Raw genomic sequence first — 16,181 nt, 5'->3', positions numbered from 1 at the left:
TAGGAATTGAACATCTTTCACTAAATTAGTTCGTACTCAATCTGGCTGTAAGCTTCCTTAGAAAAACAAAATTAGTTAGTACATATTCTTGGGGAACAGAATTAAGCACGCGAATTAGAAGATAAATCTTTACATCAAAAAACCTAGCCGACTACGATAAACCAACGTGGAAATAAAAGAGCGCCGAATTGAAGCATGAGACGCCAAATTTGATTTGCTGGCGTTGTCCGACCTTTTCGGTGAACCGTTTTCTCACATTCAGTTAGTATCGATACCAGCGAGCTAATAATTCCGGTATAATATACTCTAAACACTTCCCATCATGCCGCATGCTATGCGGTTCCGTTGAAGATATTTGTACTAGGCGGTTTTAGGCCTCACAAAAAAATTAATTCTATTCATTCGTCTGTAATGACTGCGGGACCGACATCAATAATCTTCTATGTGTGAACGTTCTCTCTATATAGCTCTGTAACTTTTGTAAATTTCAGTATACTTTTTTTTGGTTTGCCCTCAACATTAGTTGCCTGGCACGTATTCAGATAAAGACTAAGATTATGCTATGTACTGGCAAGCATTTTAGATATTTTGGCCCGACACATCGTTCTAATAAAATTATCAATCTAACGAATTATTAAAGAAAAGGTTTTCTTTACTTTTGTCAATTATTAAATGCTCTACATATGCTTTAGGTAACAAAGATCTATTGAATTCTGCTGCGATAGACATCTCGTTGATATTTAAGTAAACATACCATTATAATATCAAATTGATAATCCGATTCAGTGTAGAGCCCACATATATGTATCCAATTATTATTAATATTTTTATATTATTATTCATGATTTATATAATACCAGCGGGTAAAAGGTGAAAAAGCAAATAAATATACTTTTTTTTTTCATTCTTCAGTCTATGCTTACACCAGTACACACTCACACAAAGGTATGTGTGAGTGTCTCTCGGTGAATATGAGAATTTCACAAAGTATTATCTTTATTTTACTTTTTATATTTTTGCAAATTGGCTGCGGACATTTTGACCCGGCCCGGCATATTGCGAGCCACATCCTGGTCTTTCGCTGCCCTCAAAAGGTCTTTCTCTCTTTGCGTTGATGATTTATCATGCTGGAACATATTTAGAGCAATTTTAGCTGCCTTGCCGCGCTTATTTATTCCAGGAGTCAATTTGACCTGTACAAAAAAGGAAACAAGAACGATCAAAATTAGATATTCACACAAAAACCAACTAGGCGCAAGGAACAATTATAATAAATTTCTGATACTAATATATATCATACTTTTCATTAAAAATGATGAAACAAATTTATCTGTATCTGGGCTGGGCAAGCAAAACGCGGACTCAGTATCGCTTTATAGATATATCTAAAAATAACCTAATAAATGTCCAATATTTACGATAAAAAATTGACTTATTTTTACAATTTTTACACAATATATCCGTTACACTAGAGTATTAGATTACTTAGGTCTATTACCTTATACTTGTAATTTATTATCGTGGAATATGGGGCACAAATTGGTACGGCATATAGAAGAACGTCATCCTCGACCGGCACCCCAGTAAGCGAATTGAGTATCGCGGTGAAATCATCGGTGGGGGACGCGTCATCGTCTGTATCGTCAGTCGCACCCTCATCATCGGCGTCATTATCTTTTTCGCTTTCTTTGTTGGCTTCTTCGGTCGCCTTGATTTCGCCTTTGTGACGTTGTGGGTCCCATTCTCGGGCGTTAACCCTAGTGCCATCGGTCTCGTCGCCACCTAAAAATTCTTCAGCGCTCGGCATATTTTTCAAACTTTTTTCATCTGTCGTCGTATTTTTAGTTACCGCGCTAGTTTCGTTGTGTTTTCCCGCAGACGCCAGAAGCTTCATTTTCAGCTGACGTTCTTCTTCGTCCTGATCTCCGTAACGCTGTTTAATTTTACGCTGTTTCGCTTTGGACATTTTTTTCTTTTGGCTCACTGCCTGTTGGCCATCTGCTGTCTGTTGCTGTGGTGGTTTTTTCTGCTGGCTGTAAGAACAAAGAATCAAACTATTCTATACTATTTCTCCTAATAAAAATTGGCACAGTGCTATTGCAAAATTACTGCGATTTCAGCGATTGACTCCTCGTAAGATAACATGAAAATCGTGTACATAAATTCATTTGATGGAAAAAGTTACTTAAAAACAACACTGAAACATTCAAGTAACACACCCTTTGTCTTTCTTCTTATTGGCTGCTTTCACTATCGTTTTTTTCTTAACTGGCTGTGAATATACAACGACTTCCTCATTCTCGGGCTTTTGAGTGCTTTGCAGCAGTTTCCCCGGGGCAACTGGCTGGAGCACCTGAACCTGCGTGTCAGGAAAAGCCGAGCCCTCATCTTCATCTTCCGACGAGCTTACTGCGATCTCGTTTTGGTCATGGCTTTCAATATCATCCGTTACTGATACATCATCCATCACTGGTAAGTTGTCGTCAGCTAAACGCGCCTACAAAATAAAACAATAGGTTTCCTTGAGAGCATAGTATATATCACCTTCTTTTTAGAACAAACGTTTGTAAATTAAAATATATCACATAAATTAACTATTTAGAGCTAAAAACTTGTGCGATAGGAATCTTGGACAGAATTAATACGGGTGTGATTCATTTGTAAGTTCAAATAAAAAAAAAATTAAGAAACTTTATTAAAACATACTGGATACAAAACGTATAAAAACTTCACATTGTAGCTGCACCTTAAACCCAAGTGCTTGGTCTCACCTTACGATCCTCAGCATGGCGTGGAATACTTTCCTCATCCAGGCGGAACATGAATCCGAATCCCATGATTAGGTACAGCGGAGGAAGAAAGTTCTTTTTACCACGAACCATAAACGAACCTTGCGAAAGGTATTCACCGGTTGGCGCTCTTTTGCTAACCTGATCCTGGTATACCCACCACGCCGTCGTGACCACCTTCGCTTCCCACGCTGCACTGTAACAAATAGCCATAGTCCCTGCTTCATTTAACGTTTTCGGTGGGATTGGTTCACCTGAAAACGAACGCGTTATAGTTGGTTTAACTAACAGTTTAGAGGCGCACATCTATCGTTTAGTGATACCGCTAAAGTACACGACGGGGGCGTCTTATCATGAGGCGGTAATAATCAAACGCATTTCATTTTTAAGCTTCCAACTACAGAATATCAACGCAATAAAGCAAACATACCCGATGGATTTTTGATTACAATGCTTGACGCTCCATGAAGATCAGCGTGCACATAAACGTCGCCTTTGTTTAGGTACTTCTTGACGATTACCTCATTCTGGAGTGCGTCGCGTCCCCCGATAACGAGGTAGTTTTCAGACGAAATGAACCAGTAGAATTTTTCGAACCAGTACGTCTTCCTCGCGCGCGCAATATTCGTCGTTAATTCAACCTGCTTCAGCATTTCTGTCGTTTTTTTCTGAGCTGACTTCAATGCTTTTGCTGAACTCTGCAAAGTCTTCTCCTGCTTTTTGGCTGCTTGCTTCTTTTTTTCGAAATACTTTGTCGCGTTGGCATATGCACTAAGATCGATATCTATGTCGACCACGGCAGCAGCTTCATCCTCGTTAAACGGATCAGAAAGGTACATCAAAAAGTGATTTCGATCAAGGTGTAGCTCTTTTATAGATTCGGCTACAGGGTCGCCTTGGAGCTGGGCCTCTTTGATCATATCACCAATATCATCCCAGCTCCTTTGCGATGCGATTGCCGACCGCACAGCAAATAAGGCTTTTTCAACAAGTTCAAGATTGTTTTGTATGAGTTTAGCTTTTTCTACGTCCATCTTCTGGGCCGTTTCGAGCGCGCTAACTCGTTTTTCATGATCGATTTTAATATTTTCTAGCTTCTTCACCGCTTCCTTTTCAAGGTTGTGGGCTTTCAACGAGATCTTTTGCTGCTCTTGTCGAGAAAAAAATGTGTCAACGGCCTGCAGAAAAGATTTAAAATTTTCTGTCCGCTGGTTCACAAGGCTTTTGAAGGGAAAAGGGTGGAATTCGTTATACGAGATAATTTCCGTGCTTCCATCTTCAGTAGGTTGAAATCGTTTTTCAACTTTAAGCGTGATGATTCTGAAATTTATTTGAAGGTTCAATTTAAGGCGTGAAATTATAATCGATCAGCACTAATAAACTGAAAATATGAATTTTGTTGATAGTAATCGAATACACAGCCATCACTGAACACTTCGCGACTTGAGTTGCCTATACTACGAATGTAACGTGTCACGCTTTATAAAGAAAAAATATATAATTTCTTTTAATCCGCATTGCTTATACTTGCCGCTGTTACCTTTATTCACGACACGTACTATACAACCTGTATCAATGAAGAAAGTTATACATTATTTGAGCTGTATATTCTTGAATAAACAAAATCAACTCAATCAGAACTGACCCAGAAGTTGTGCCAGGTCGTTTAAAATTCTCGAGCATTTCGTGTCCTTCAAGAATGGCCTCGTGGATACGTTTTACCAGGTCATCGGTAATGAACCCCTTTTTGATTTTCGTGTTCACTGTTATATCACGGCTTTGCAAGCAGTGATCAAGGATAGCAGGTCCACAAAACACTTTGGGAAGTATCACCTACGGGAACCAGAACGCATCTCACTTTTAAAAATCATCGAGCGTTTACAACATAACAGTGAGATCATAACACAATATTGAGTTATCTGCATAAATGAAAAAAAAACCGTCATAAAAACTAATTTTCTTCCTTCGATTAGATCTATCCATCAACAAACTCTATAGTTCTGGACAAATTCAGATAAATGACGGGAATAAAAAATAGCGCGAAAAACTGTATCGCCTCTACCTTTTTTAAACTATTGCCCTCCTGAGCGTTTTCCAACCACCCGCGGACATCACTCAACTCCAGAATAGGGATGGCTTGCGTTAGTGCGAACACAGGATACTTTTCCCGCACGGCTAAACGAACATCTTCAGCACCTGCCTGTCGTGGTCTCAAGATGTTTAAGATTACGTAATTGCCATCCGTCAGCACAACGTTCCCTCTATCGTACATCTCAATAATAACGTGGTACGTAGCTTCGTTAATACCTAAAATAAAAGAGCATGTTTGATAAAAGCGAATTAACTATAGCTAACACGAGGTGGTACAATATATTGAACATTTGATAGGCAAAATATTCTATGCAGCATTCCTAAAGCGATTGGCTCGACTACCCAGCCTTGAATTCACTGAATCCTAGACCTACCTAAATATCGTAATTACTTATTACAGCCTTTTGAAAAATATCTACGTGAATGCCGGTTGATGCATTTGCTAATTATAGATAAGACGTGAGAGAACAAATTTACCAAACTGAATATTGACGATTCGGTCCACACCAAGTTGACGAATATGCTCAATTCGTTTGTTGCTTAGGTGTTTCCGCAATTTCATTGAGAAGGTTGAGGGAGCACTTCCTTTTGGCCATTCGTACTCCGTAGTATGTATTCGGATACCGGACTCAAATAGAAGGACAGTTTTCTCCTGAGGCACGCATTCAACAGGCACCATTATTGTCTTAAATGTTTGCTGCACCAAGTGCGTTCGATAGAGCTAAGGATCCCCATTCTCGTTGGACGATAACACCATTATTACCATAACTTGTGTATATTAGCTGAATGAGTTTAAGAAACCTAAAATATTGCATCAGAAAGGAATTGCAGTCTCTTCGTTGACATCGCACCAAATGTCTGCTCGGTCTATAAAGAATAATGAAATGACCTCATTGAACAGATAGATGTGCTTAGAAAAAAAGAAATGTTTCAATTTCTCCGCTATAGAAATATAATTTCTATCCGAGAACTATTTCTTTTTTTTGAGTAAAACCAACAGTGCCAGTACTGATACCCCCTTCTGCTACAATAGGCAATCAGTACGCATTAGTTTCGAATAGGGAGCGTAATCATGACCACGCTGATAATCACGTGCGTAACAGCACGGTGAGCTGAATTGCGAACGCAGATCATTTAAAAAATTGCTGCCTCTTAGTTAAGGATCAAACGTAATACTTCACAGCTGTAAGTTCACTATCGTACTCCTTTAGCTATTTACGAGGCAGTTTTACAGTTCTAACGAAATAAAGACGTTGTTGTAACCCAGAAAAGAAGTCAAATTGACCCCCACCGCAACTTAAAGTAAACAAATATAGTAAACAACGCAAAAGGGCTTTAATTTGCTTTAGATTAGCTTTATATACGCTACTTCAGAGGGCAATAAAAAATCCACTGTCATATTGATAACTGTAATAGGCACAGATTTTAGATACTAAAGATTTTATAACATTTGCAGACAAATTGACATGTTTCTTGTACTCTCGTATCAGAGTATCAATAAGTGGAAATCAGATTGGTTTGCTCTTGAAACTGTTCAAAAAACCTTTTATCACTAAAAGTTTTGTGCATTGTTTTATTTATATTAACAATATAACAGAGATATTTCCACGAAATATTCAATACGAACACTTCATAGCAATCGTTAGCGCACCTCCTGTCTGTTGAGTTTAAAGAGATAGGTCTTCGAATCGACATCGTACACCTGCACAACTCGCATACCAACTAGGTTCTGTAATTCGTTAACAGCTGCGACGATGTCTGCAGAAGTAAACCTTGACTTCATGTTGTCACTTATGTTTGCTTCAGCCGAGTTAAAATGCAGGTCGTCTGTGCAACAAGGCAAACGCGCAAGGAGCAGTAGCAATAAACAATTGCCACCTGATAGATGACAAATAACAGTGCAACACTCTACAGCGCCTATTTCATGGGCGCACATGGAACACCTGGTGCCGCTGGCACCAATAATGCGTCGCCTTAACTCTACATCATCAGCGCACCCAAAACATCGGAGTGCATAATACTTAGTGGCTTCCAAATCGAACGTTAAGCAGTCGACAGGCAGTTATGCGACTACTATTGGAAGGAGCGACTTGGTTGCTATCTGCTAGGAGCTGCGCTGACCAGGTTAAGTATTCGAACGGCACGTGGAGGTCTTTATTTCGCGGGCTCTTGTAGCCCCGCGCTGGCCGTGAAATGGTATGACGATTAAAACAAAAGGATATAGGACAACACTGATGGCTTGTGGAGCTATAGAAATCATAGTCAGAGCCAAGTTAGGTGTAAGTCAAGTGTCATCATTAGTCTTACTTATTTTTGTCTTTTAGGACACATTTCTAACTTCAGAGCTTACAGTAAGAAACACCTACTCTCGTGCTTTTTTTGTTTATACATCTGTTTACGCACAAATAGTGCTTGTTGAGTAAATATTTCTAAACAATTAACATCACAATATAATCGTAAGAAAATTAGAACAATAATACATACATTTCCACATAGTAGCTCAACAGAGCAGCATGCCGAAAAGTTTATCGCATAACTTGCTTCATCGGTGTCAATGAAGGAATCGCCGTACATAAAACACAGAATTCTTGTCTTTTAGGAAGCAGGTGGCCAAGATTTATAGGCAGAAGAATGTATATATATATAACCGAACCCTGTAACGATTGCCACAGGAAAGGCGAATGTATCTGAAGTTTTGTGTCACGCGCTATTTAATCAGTATCTCCATTTATTACCTAAGTATTTTTCTTATCAACAGTGTCCTGTTTCAAGATTCTATTAAGGCGGTTTATTTCGTCACTCCATTTTTGTATCGTTTTCTCGTTGACCATTTTACTTTTCAAAGGCTTAATGCAACACCAACACCACAGCAAAAAATTGACTTTTTTTTAGAATTCTTTGAGCAAGTAGTAGGGTGAAAAGAAATATTCTTGCAATCAAAAATATCACAATTTTGAAAAAAGAAAGTCTTGCAACTTTGGCATAGAGATCCTGCTATTTTCTGTGTTGCTAGGCCTAGTATCTTACGCATTATTTTGGGCTTCGACAGTCTCAAATACAGGGGTGTAGTTAGATTTGTCCGGCATAATTTTGTTATTAAAACATATCGAACTATAATCCTCAAAATTATTTCAGATGTTTACCTGTTTTCTATGCTATATGTCGCTTACTACAGCCCACGCCAAGCCACAATCCTTTGTTCAGGCTCTACATAACATGCACACAAAATTATGCGTAAACAATTTTCTAGCTTAATGGGTATTTCTTTAAATAGGACCCTGATCGAATTTCCTTCTTGATAACGAAATTACTCCAGAAGTGTAGTACGGCATGACACTTGTACATGCGTCCATCCAATGAAAAAGGACACAAAAAGCCAAAAAAAGAGTTCAAGCACGACCTGACCCGGTTATTCATATTTGTTAGTTGGAACTCGCGCCGTATCCCACAATAATGAACGACCTAGATTATGCACCGCATTATCTATAATAGTGCTGCTTTTTTTCGCTAATCACTATCCCATTCAACGACCTGAAAACACACCAAATCAGTGGGTTTTACTGTTTTATTCTAAATCATCGATCTCGAAACCACATCATCGAGATCACCACATCATCTTCGCTCTCATAACATACTCATCATCATTACTCCTAATCATGCTTTTTCCGATTTTGTTCTTCATTTTCTTTATCTGTCTAGTGCTCACGGGCTTATGTTAGTCCGCGGCTACATTCTTGTCTATATATATATATATATATATATATATCTATAGACTTCGCTTTTGCTAATCACCATCCCCTTAACATTGTCTTACGTCTTCCAGAGTCCTCATGCATCTACATGACACCTCCTTAAATCGTCGTATTCGTCCCCTGGGAATATACACAGTTGCGTTACCACCCTCGCCATCTAGATCATCCTCAACCTACAACGGCATCGGTTTACCACAATCCCATCGTCCTCATCATCCGTCTAACAATTATGCACTTGGTACTCTACTATGCCTCTACACTAAACCATCGCAATATTCGCTCGGCACAATGTTCTTATTGTTGTATTGAGTGCGTTTATTTTTTCGAATTTTTGTTATTACATCCTCTTCTTACGCAGCACTTCCCTTATACAGCTATGTTACCATATGTTGAAATCTCTCTTTCTTACGTATGGGATTTATGTCTGAAGTTGCTTGTACGATGGCTATAACTGCCACCAATTTTGTTGACGCGCCGTCCTAATAATCGCCGCTACCTCGTATCTAGCTGCTCAAACAACACATAGCGACTGGTAGGCGACTCCAGCTATAGGAGCTAAAATATATAATTAGTATTAGTCTTTCAGAATATATATATATATATATATATATATATTCGTCAATCACCGCCCCCCACTCACTTGTTGCTTTCGACCACCCGTAACTTCTGCGATCTCTGCCTATACCTTCAACTCTCCCCTTCATATAGTGTATTAAAAAAATAATAGTAGTAATAATCACCATGTTACCAGCTCTCCATTTATGTATTTCTTTCTCTTTTTCGATATTTTTTATCATATTTCGTCAATCAGGCAAGCAGTCAACGATTATTACCACTATTCTCCTTTTGCAGTCTGTCGCAGCTGTATGCGCGTTTGTAAACTGTTACTATCGCACCACCATCACTATCTTTAGTTATTAATTATTCTTATTAGTCTATTAGCCACCATCATCATTATTACATTGTTACAGCTCTAACGCACACGCACGCGAAACAGCCTTTCGTGGATCACGAAACATTAATGGACCATATTATTCCACTCGTCTCTAGCCGATGACAGCTAGGCATAAACACAGGGGCATTCGTTCTCTTTTATTAATATCATTATATAGTTGAACGCTTTTAGAATTCTCTTCGTCTCTATGTGAAGTCTGTCTCATTTTTCTCCGACTTTTTTAATCCGCACTGGTGCCTTTAGCTTGGGTTGTAACAGCTATAGCCGCTGTTAGCAGGATTGTGTTTTTATCTGTGATTGCAGCTGTTTGCGATGCGGTTATGTTTGCTGTCGCGGCTATTCCCGCCATTATTGTTGTTGTTAGTAAAGTGTCATCGTTAACGTCATCATGGTGCGATGCGCCGTCGTTGAGTTTGCTCTTTTTATTATTGTTTGTTGTTGCTCTTTTTATTATTAGTTGAGTCATCGCAGTCGCGTATTTTTTGTTAATGAAATTCAAAGGCAACGACCACAATGTCGTAAATATTTCGAGGTTTTTGTATCTTGTTGTTGGTGATGCTGCTGTTATTATCGTTACTATTGCTGCTACCATGATGGCGGCTGCTTTTGTTCCTTCAATTCTACGTCGGTAGTTCGTCTCGGATCAGTCGTCCTGTAAAAGAAAATTGGCCGCAAGGTTCTCGTTTTTCTCACAGGCGAAGTACGCTTGCACGACAAGGTGTTCCGGAAAACCAAGCTGTTTGAGCCGTTCAATCGCCTCTTTATCGGCGGGTGTCACATGAGCCTCCATGACCATTGGGGCACCAGCTATTTCTCCTGGACCACCAGCGACGCCTAAGGCTGCTAATGCTTCAGCCTCGCCGACCTCATCATCTTCTTCGTTGAGCAGACGCATAAACTCTGCCTGGTTTTCCGTGATCAACCGTAACAGGTCCGGATTATTCGCGCCCAGCTGCTGGATAATAGATTCAAGCAGCGTGGGGTTCTCCCGGATGGCATTGCGCATTTGCTGAAATTGAGGTTGACTACGAAGGAAGTTCAAATGAGGTTCGCCCCCCTGGCTAGGAGTACCCTCCGGAGCCATAACACCACCACCAGTGCCAGGAACGCCCCCGGTTGCTGGGACATTTACACCGACTGCAGGCTCATCTTCCTCAACAGGAATGCCCTGTAAAACATTAGTTCATTATGTTTACATCTTCATAATGACAGTTCAACTGCATTAACCAGCAAGCAGAAGCCAGTTCCATACTAAGCTTAATATCATAATCTGAGCCACAAATTAATAATTTACCTTCACCAAACTTGGATAAATAAAATGCGGCTATTAGTTTGATATAACTATTAGTATCAATCCGAATTTGTTTAGCCGTTCTATGATTTTGTTGCATTGCCTGCAGAACTTTAAAGCTGTTTTTTGTTGTACAATTGCAACATAGTATTCTACTTTTTTCTCCTTACAGTCCTCCCAACACCATAAATTAGCAAACTCACTATGTCGCTCAACTACTTTGTTGTGTCGTTCCATAACCCGACTTGATCAGTCCGATCACACTACCGCAATGATTTCGATACCTTTTTTATTCTTTAGTTGTTTTGCTTTTAATATTCTATTGTTGATTCCTAGCCACACTACGAGGCTGTAGTATATTTGCCATAGCCCTGTGTTAAGTACCCCGTAAGGTTAGGTTGTCATTATGCTATTGACCTAATAACTTCTCGTGAAGACTCTGCTACTTCAAGATAAACCTGACCTTAGTTGTCCGTGTACTTCCATATAGGCATTGAGTCGGTTTAGGAACCATGCAAATAGACATTGTAAAAAGAGCTCTGGACAGAAAATGAGAAAAACTGAAATTCAATTTTGTGCTTAGGTGGCAAAAGCTCTGCTGACAAAGGTCAGGAATCGCTTCTTCAAGCCCCTCCAACAGCGTATACTACTTTATAAGTGCGATTAGATAAAAAAACAACAACAATTCATGTAGTTTGAAAACTCAAGTGATTTCGAAATTCAGGTGTATTTCAATTTTTTTGTTCATTATCAAGAAAATTGCAAAAAGTCGTTTTATCTCGGTTTACATTCGAGACTATACAGAAAATGCCTATGTAATTTTAGTACAAAAGAGCTTTTCCCAAAGGCATCGCTTTCCATATGGGGTTTTTCTAGCAAGCCAGACCTATACGTAAATAATCACAGGCATTGTTGGAGCCACTTCCAAGATAGTCGACACATCTACACATACAATCTCTTACTTGTTTGAAAGTACGTCTTAGGCGGCTGGCTCGAAACGAAATATGTCTGCCCCCACTTTCGAACCTAGACCATCTTATTGAGGCCTCTAAGTTAAATAGGCAAATACCTTTCCGTTGCACTGTCACGGGGTCACGTACAGTGTATAACGGTACTTACGGTGACAAGGTACTCGACGGCCCGTTCAGCGTTGTTATACGATGCTCGTAATGCTCTTTCGACTTGATCACGTGGGTAACCCATCTCCATAATGTTGCGAACTGTCCCGTCATAATTATCACTTCTAACAAGTCCACTTTCACCCGTGGCCGCGTTCGGGGTTGGATTCGACGGCCGCGTGGGAGTAGGTGCTACAAAACAACAAACAAACTTGTAAGCTAGACGTCAATTAGATACCTAGCACCTACCGTTAGGTAGTATAATCGATTACGCCTCAAGGGGTAGATTTTTATTGATATACTAAATGTTTAAACGTCAAGAAACTGATAATTTACAAATCTTCTCCAAATAGTAGCTAAGCAATCATCTGGGATGTAACCCGAATATAGTACATTTGATTCATTTAAGTTGAAGTTCTTGAGAACGGATTCACGTACTATCTCTAGATGGTTCATCTCTATTTAATGGGGATTCTGGGGCGTCGGGCGGAGCTGGTTTTGGTGCTGCCATGGCTCCGCCTGGAGGTGCAACAGGTGCGGGTGCAGGCTTTGATACCATAATAACGACGAATTTAACCTTATCCAATTCATATGTCTTCAATTTATCATCATCCGCCATAATTCGGCCTTGCGCGATTAGCTTCTGGTGAGCGGCCGGAAACGCCTCGCCCTTCTGTTCAAAAATCTTTTCTTTCATCTCTTTAACCTGTAATTTGAAATGCGAGTACAAAAGATCAAAGAAGCGTTGATGTGTAAATTTTTGTATTCGTTTTTTTATATGTCATCCTTATGCCATTGGATCATACTCGTAAAAAATTCTCTGAAGTATATGAAATTCCCAGTCATAAAAACACAGTAGGAGCATAAAAATTCCACATACATTACTCTCGAAATAACCCGATCCCATAAATAATAAAGTATGACGAATTAAATATACCTATACCAGGAATTATCGTAGAAATATAAGATACACAGCTAAAAGGTGTAATCTATATTTACCCACCGTATCATGTGCCACCGTATTTGGCAAAATACGACATAAACGTATACAATATTCCAATGTTACATGTATCAGAATTTAGGTGTAGCACCTCAAAATTGTAAAGTTTTCATTAAGGTTCGCCATTATGATTCAGTTCAATTAACCTGTATAGCATTTTGTACAGCAAATGATTAATTTGCCTTAAAAACTTATTGGCGAAACTAAAATGTCTGGAGAATGCAAAATCTGGGTCAACACCAATTATCTAAGGTCTGTTTAAATATATCTCCTCACATTCGCCAGATGGTATGACATAAAATGAAAAGACCACAATCAGATATCACAATCTAATATACATTAATGATAAGGCATTCCTGTTAATTGGCATCCTTAATAATAAACTTGGCAATCACACATAGTTATGTGACGCGCATATCCTATGTGTATCAATTTCCTATTGAACCAGAATCGTCTTAAGACTTGCTGTGATTATAGCGAAATGTCCTTTACCAACGAATAATACACGCTTATTTAAGTACCAGGTGTCTAGTGGTCACCAACCCACACAACGCGTCAAAAGCCAGTGCCCTGATCATTTTCGAATAACACTGAACCATAATTAGGAATTAATTAGGCTTGCCATAGATCAAGGCAACATTATCGTGCTGACCAAATATTTACATTAAATGGAAGTAAAGGTGTAAAGAGTGTCACCTATAAGGTTAACAAAAATGCGTCACATGCTATCTATAGTAAGGTCTCCATAGAATCTTTGTACGGATTTATGTAGACAATATTTGATATCCGCGATTGCTTAATGCCTGTTTTTCTCCATTAACAAAATTACACAGCAGAGCTTCGGTAAGGTTTATTGTCGTTCCCTGTAGTTTGACTCATCATTCGAACGGTTGGCCATTTTCACTCAGCAACAAATCAGGCAACATGTGTAGGCGGCAGAGAAAAGTTTCGAGGGCTACGCTACTGCTACTAAAACTGCACAGTTTTGGTCATCTCGTATTCTTCCAACGTGATGAGGCGAACTTTTTTCCTCAGACGGTTTTACGCTAAAAACGAAAAGAGTTCATCAGTTTGTTTAAAATTTGCCAGCACTGTTAGGAAGTCACTCTGTTTCCCTGTATACAAATAAAAACAACTGGTGCTGCTGAGAACTACATTTGAATTGGTTGGTAGTCTTACGTTTAGCAGACACGACCTTCGAACAGTCACAGTAAAAAAAAAAACAGTAAATTGTTGCTCTCTACAACAATTACATACGGAAATACACGCAAAACAAATTCTACAAAGCAAAGGGACAATAACGAGACCAGACATATGCATTAAGTACTTTGACCTCCAACATTTCTAGTTGCCAACGGTCTAACTCTCTCTCTCGTGCCAACGAATACAGAGAGTTGTATTGCAGATATCCCCTAACCAGATCGAGTCTCGTCGTTAATGCGCCATTTCTCGACATTTCCGAAGTCTACTGCCGCAATAGCAGGCTGTCTCAACGTTAACCGCCTAGCTGCTAAGTAATATTTTACCATTTCTTTCATTCTTCAAACATCCACGCAATCGAATGTATAACATTAGCTATATTGGGCATGCTAGGTGAAAAACGAGGATGATCCAAATCAAATGATGCAATATAGGCACTCCACTCTTCACCGGTGGGCAGATCTATATTTATATAGACCTGACAGCAGTCATTAGTTTCCATTAGAGGCGGCGTTGAATAGTAGACATAATAAGCTGGACATTATCTTTTCACACGTCCCTAGCTATCAACAACGCGGCTCGAGACCCTCGCAGCTTTGGCTCAGCCATTTGACAGAGCCGATTTGAAGACTGTTGCCGGGTTAAACCCGAGTCGACTAATGGCCATAGAAATAACTACTGGGATAAATTCAATCATACTAGAAAACAGGCATTTGAGGAATGCTGCGCCACGAAAAAACTAGCAATTCATATCTCTCGGTAATAATAGGCGGACAAATACACACGGCATATAAAGGAGAACCAAAACTATTCAGCCCGTCCCATGGGAGTCAATGCTAGCAAGTGACTATTGCAATAATCCCGCACAATTTCAGATCAAAATAATTTATAGTTACAGTACTGATGCACCATAACAATGTTTCCTGTTCACTTCTGGGTTTTTCTTGGTCACTTCACTGGTGTAACAATAGAAGACCGAGGATTTCCGCATCACAGATCAGATTCGAACAGTCCCCCCAATCATATGTCCTACTGTTGTGTGCACAGCACGATCCTGCCAGCGCATTAGATTACTACTCACCGTGCACTCATCGTCGATTTCGACGGTGAACAGTTCGTTCGTGAGGCACTTGAGACTAACCGTAAGTAACATGGTGACAAACGCTCGTGAAGATCACTGCTGCCACCCAGATTTTTTTTTGTCTCCCCTGCTTAGGCGGTGCGTTGCGAGCACGCGAATCTCTAACGTTGTAATAAAACAAAAATCTCACGTAATTTTTTTTCTTATTAATACCGGGTCCTGCTTGTCTTGCACCACTGGCACCAGTCACCACACCGCTCCCGTACGCTTAAAAGGAGCTGCGTTATCCTAATCACTCTACGACGACTTATTCACACAGCGTCACCACAAGTCGCGCCGCCATATGCAATTGACTAACACTAAACGGAAAAATGGTCGCCGGGTTTGTTTTGGTTATAAAAACGGCGCGATTTTTCGAAATTAAATGTTGGCGCGCAATTCGATTTTTTTTCTGTGTATTCATGTATATATGTATATAATTTGTAAAAAAGCTGGAGTTGTTAATAGCGCTTAGAAGTAAAACAATGCGCGTATTCTCGTCGTTGTTCTATCGAGCAACCGCTTATATGTAGCTTCAACCATGCTGCTTATGCTACTATACTCGACGATGCAGATATGTTTTAGATAATACAGGAAAAAAATTCAATTAAGGAGAATGGCGTTTTTTTAAGTGATATCTTGCCTTTTTAGAAGATGCATTGAATTCGGAGTACGAATATACTTACACATGTATAAAACACAAAAGTTTCAAAAACGGAAAGATATACTTGGGTTATTTTAGAAATGAGCCTTGCTTAGCGAAAAATTCATGTTTGATGATATTCATTTTGATCCTAAAAATACAAAACACCGTCACGAAAATTTGTGTGCACATATAGTATGGCCTATAGGACACAATGGTCAT

At 39.4% G+C, this 16,181-nt stretch overlaps 2 protein-coding genes across 3 annotated transcripts; both read right to left on the bottom strand.

The window, feature by feature from the left end:
- Window positions 1–781: 781 nt before the first annotated feature.
- Window positions 782–6,973, bottom strand: Clbn (Nuclear export mediator factor NEMF homolog Clbn). The gene is made up of 9 exons (XM_022793577.2): window positions 6,532–6,973; window positions 5,358–5,532; window positions 4,852–5,096; window positions 4,435–4,622; window positions 3,220–4,109; window positions 2,772–3,043; window positions 2,220–2,497; window positions 1,499–2,033; window positions 782–1,193 (listed from the first exon to the last, which is right to left on the bottom strand). The coding sequence occupies exons 1-9, from the start codon at window positions 6,814–6,816 to the stop codon at window positions 1,002–1,004; spliced, it is 3,060 nt and encodes a 1,019-aa protein (XP_022649312.1). The 5' UTR covers window positions 6,817–6,973; the 3' UTR covers window positions 782–1,001.
- Window positions 6,974–8,427: 1,454 nt separating this feature from the next.
- On the bottom strand, window positions 8,428–15,637 carry Rad23 (UV excision repair protein Rad23). Of its 2 annotated transcripts, none has more exons than XM_022793189.2 (4): window positions 15,278–15,637; window positions 12,435–12,702; window positions 11,998–12,188; window positions 8,428–10,755 (listed from the first exon to the last, which is right to left on the bottom strand). In XM_022793189.2, exons 1-4 carry the CDS (start codon window positions 15,347–15,349, stop codon window positions 10,231–10,233), a joined length of 1,056 nt encoding a protein of 351 aa, XP_022648924.1. In that variant the 5' UTR covers window positions 15,350–15,637; the 3' UTR covers window positions 8,428–10,230. The 2 variants fall into 2 exon arrangements, with proteins under 2 accessions (XP_022648924.1, XP_086834659.1); XM_086978533.1 differs by lacking the exon at window positions 15,278–15,637 and adding an exon at window positions 15,093–15,224.
- Between the last annotated feature and the right edge of the window lie 544 nt (window positions 15,638–16,181).

Source organism: Varroa destructor, unplaced genomic scaffold (assembly GCF_002443255.2).
Source record: "Varroa destructor unplaced genomic scaffold, Vdes_3.0 BEIS01000002.1, whole genome shotgun sequence".
In the NCBI taxonomy this organism is placed as follows: domain Eukaryota; kingdom Metazoa; phylum Arthropoda; class Arachnida; order Mesostigmata; family Varroidae; genus Varroa; species Varroa destructor.
This window is presented reverse-complemented; position numbering and strand designations above follow the sequence as displayed.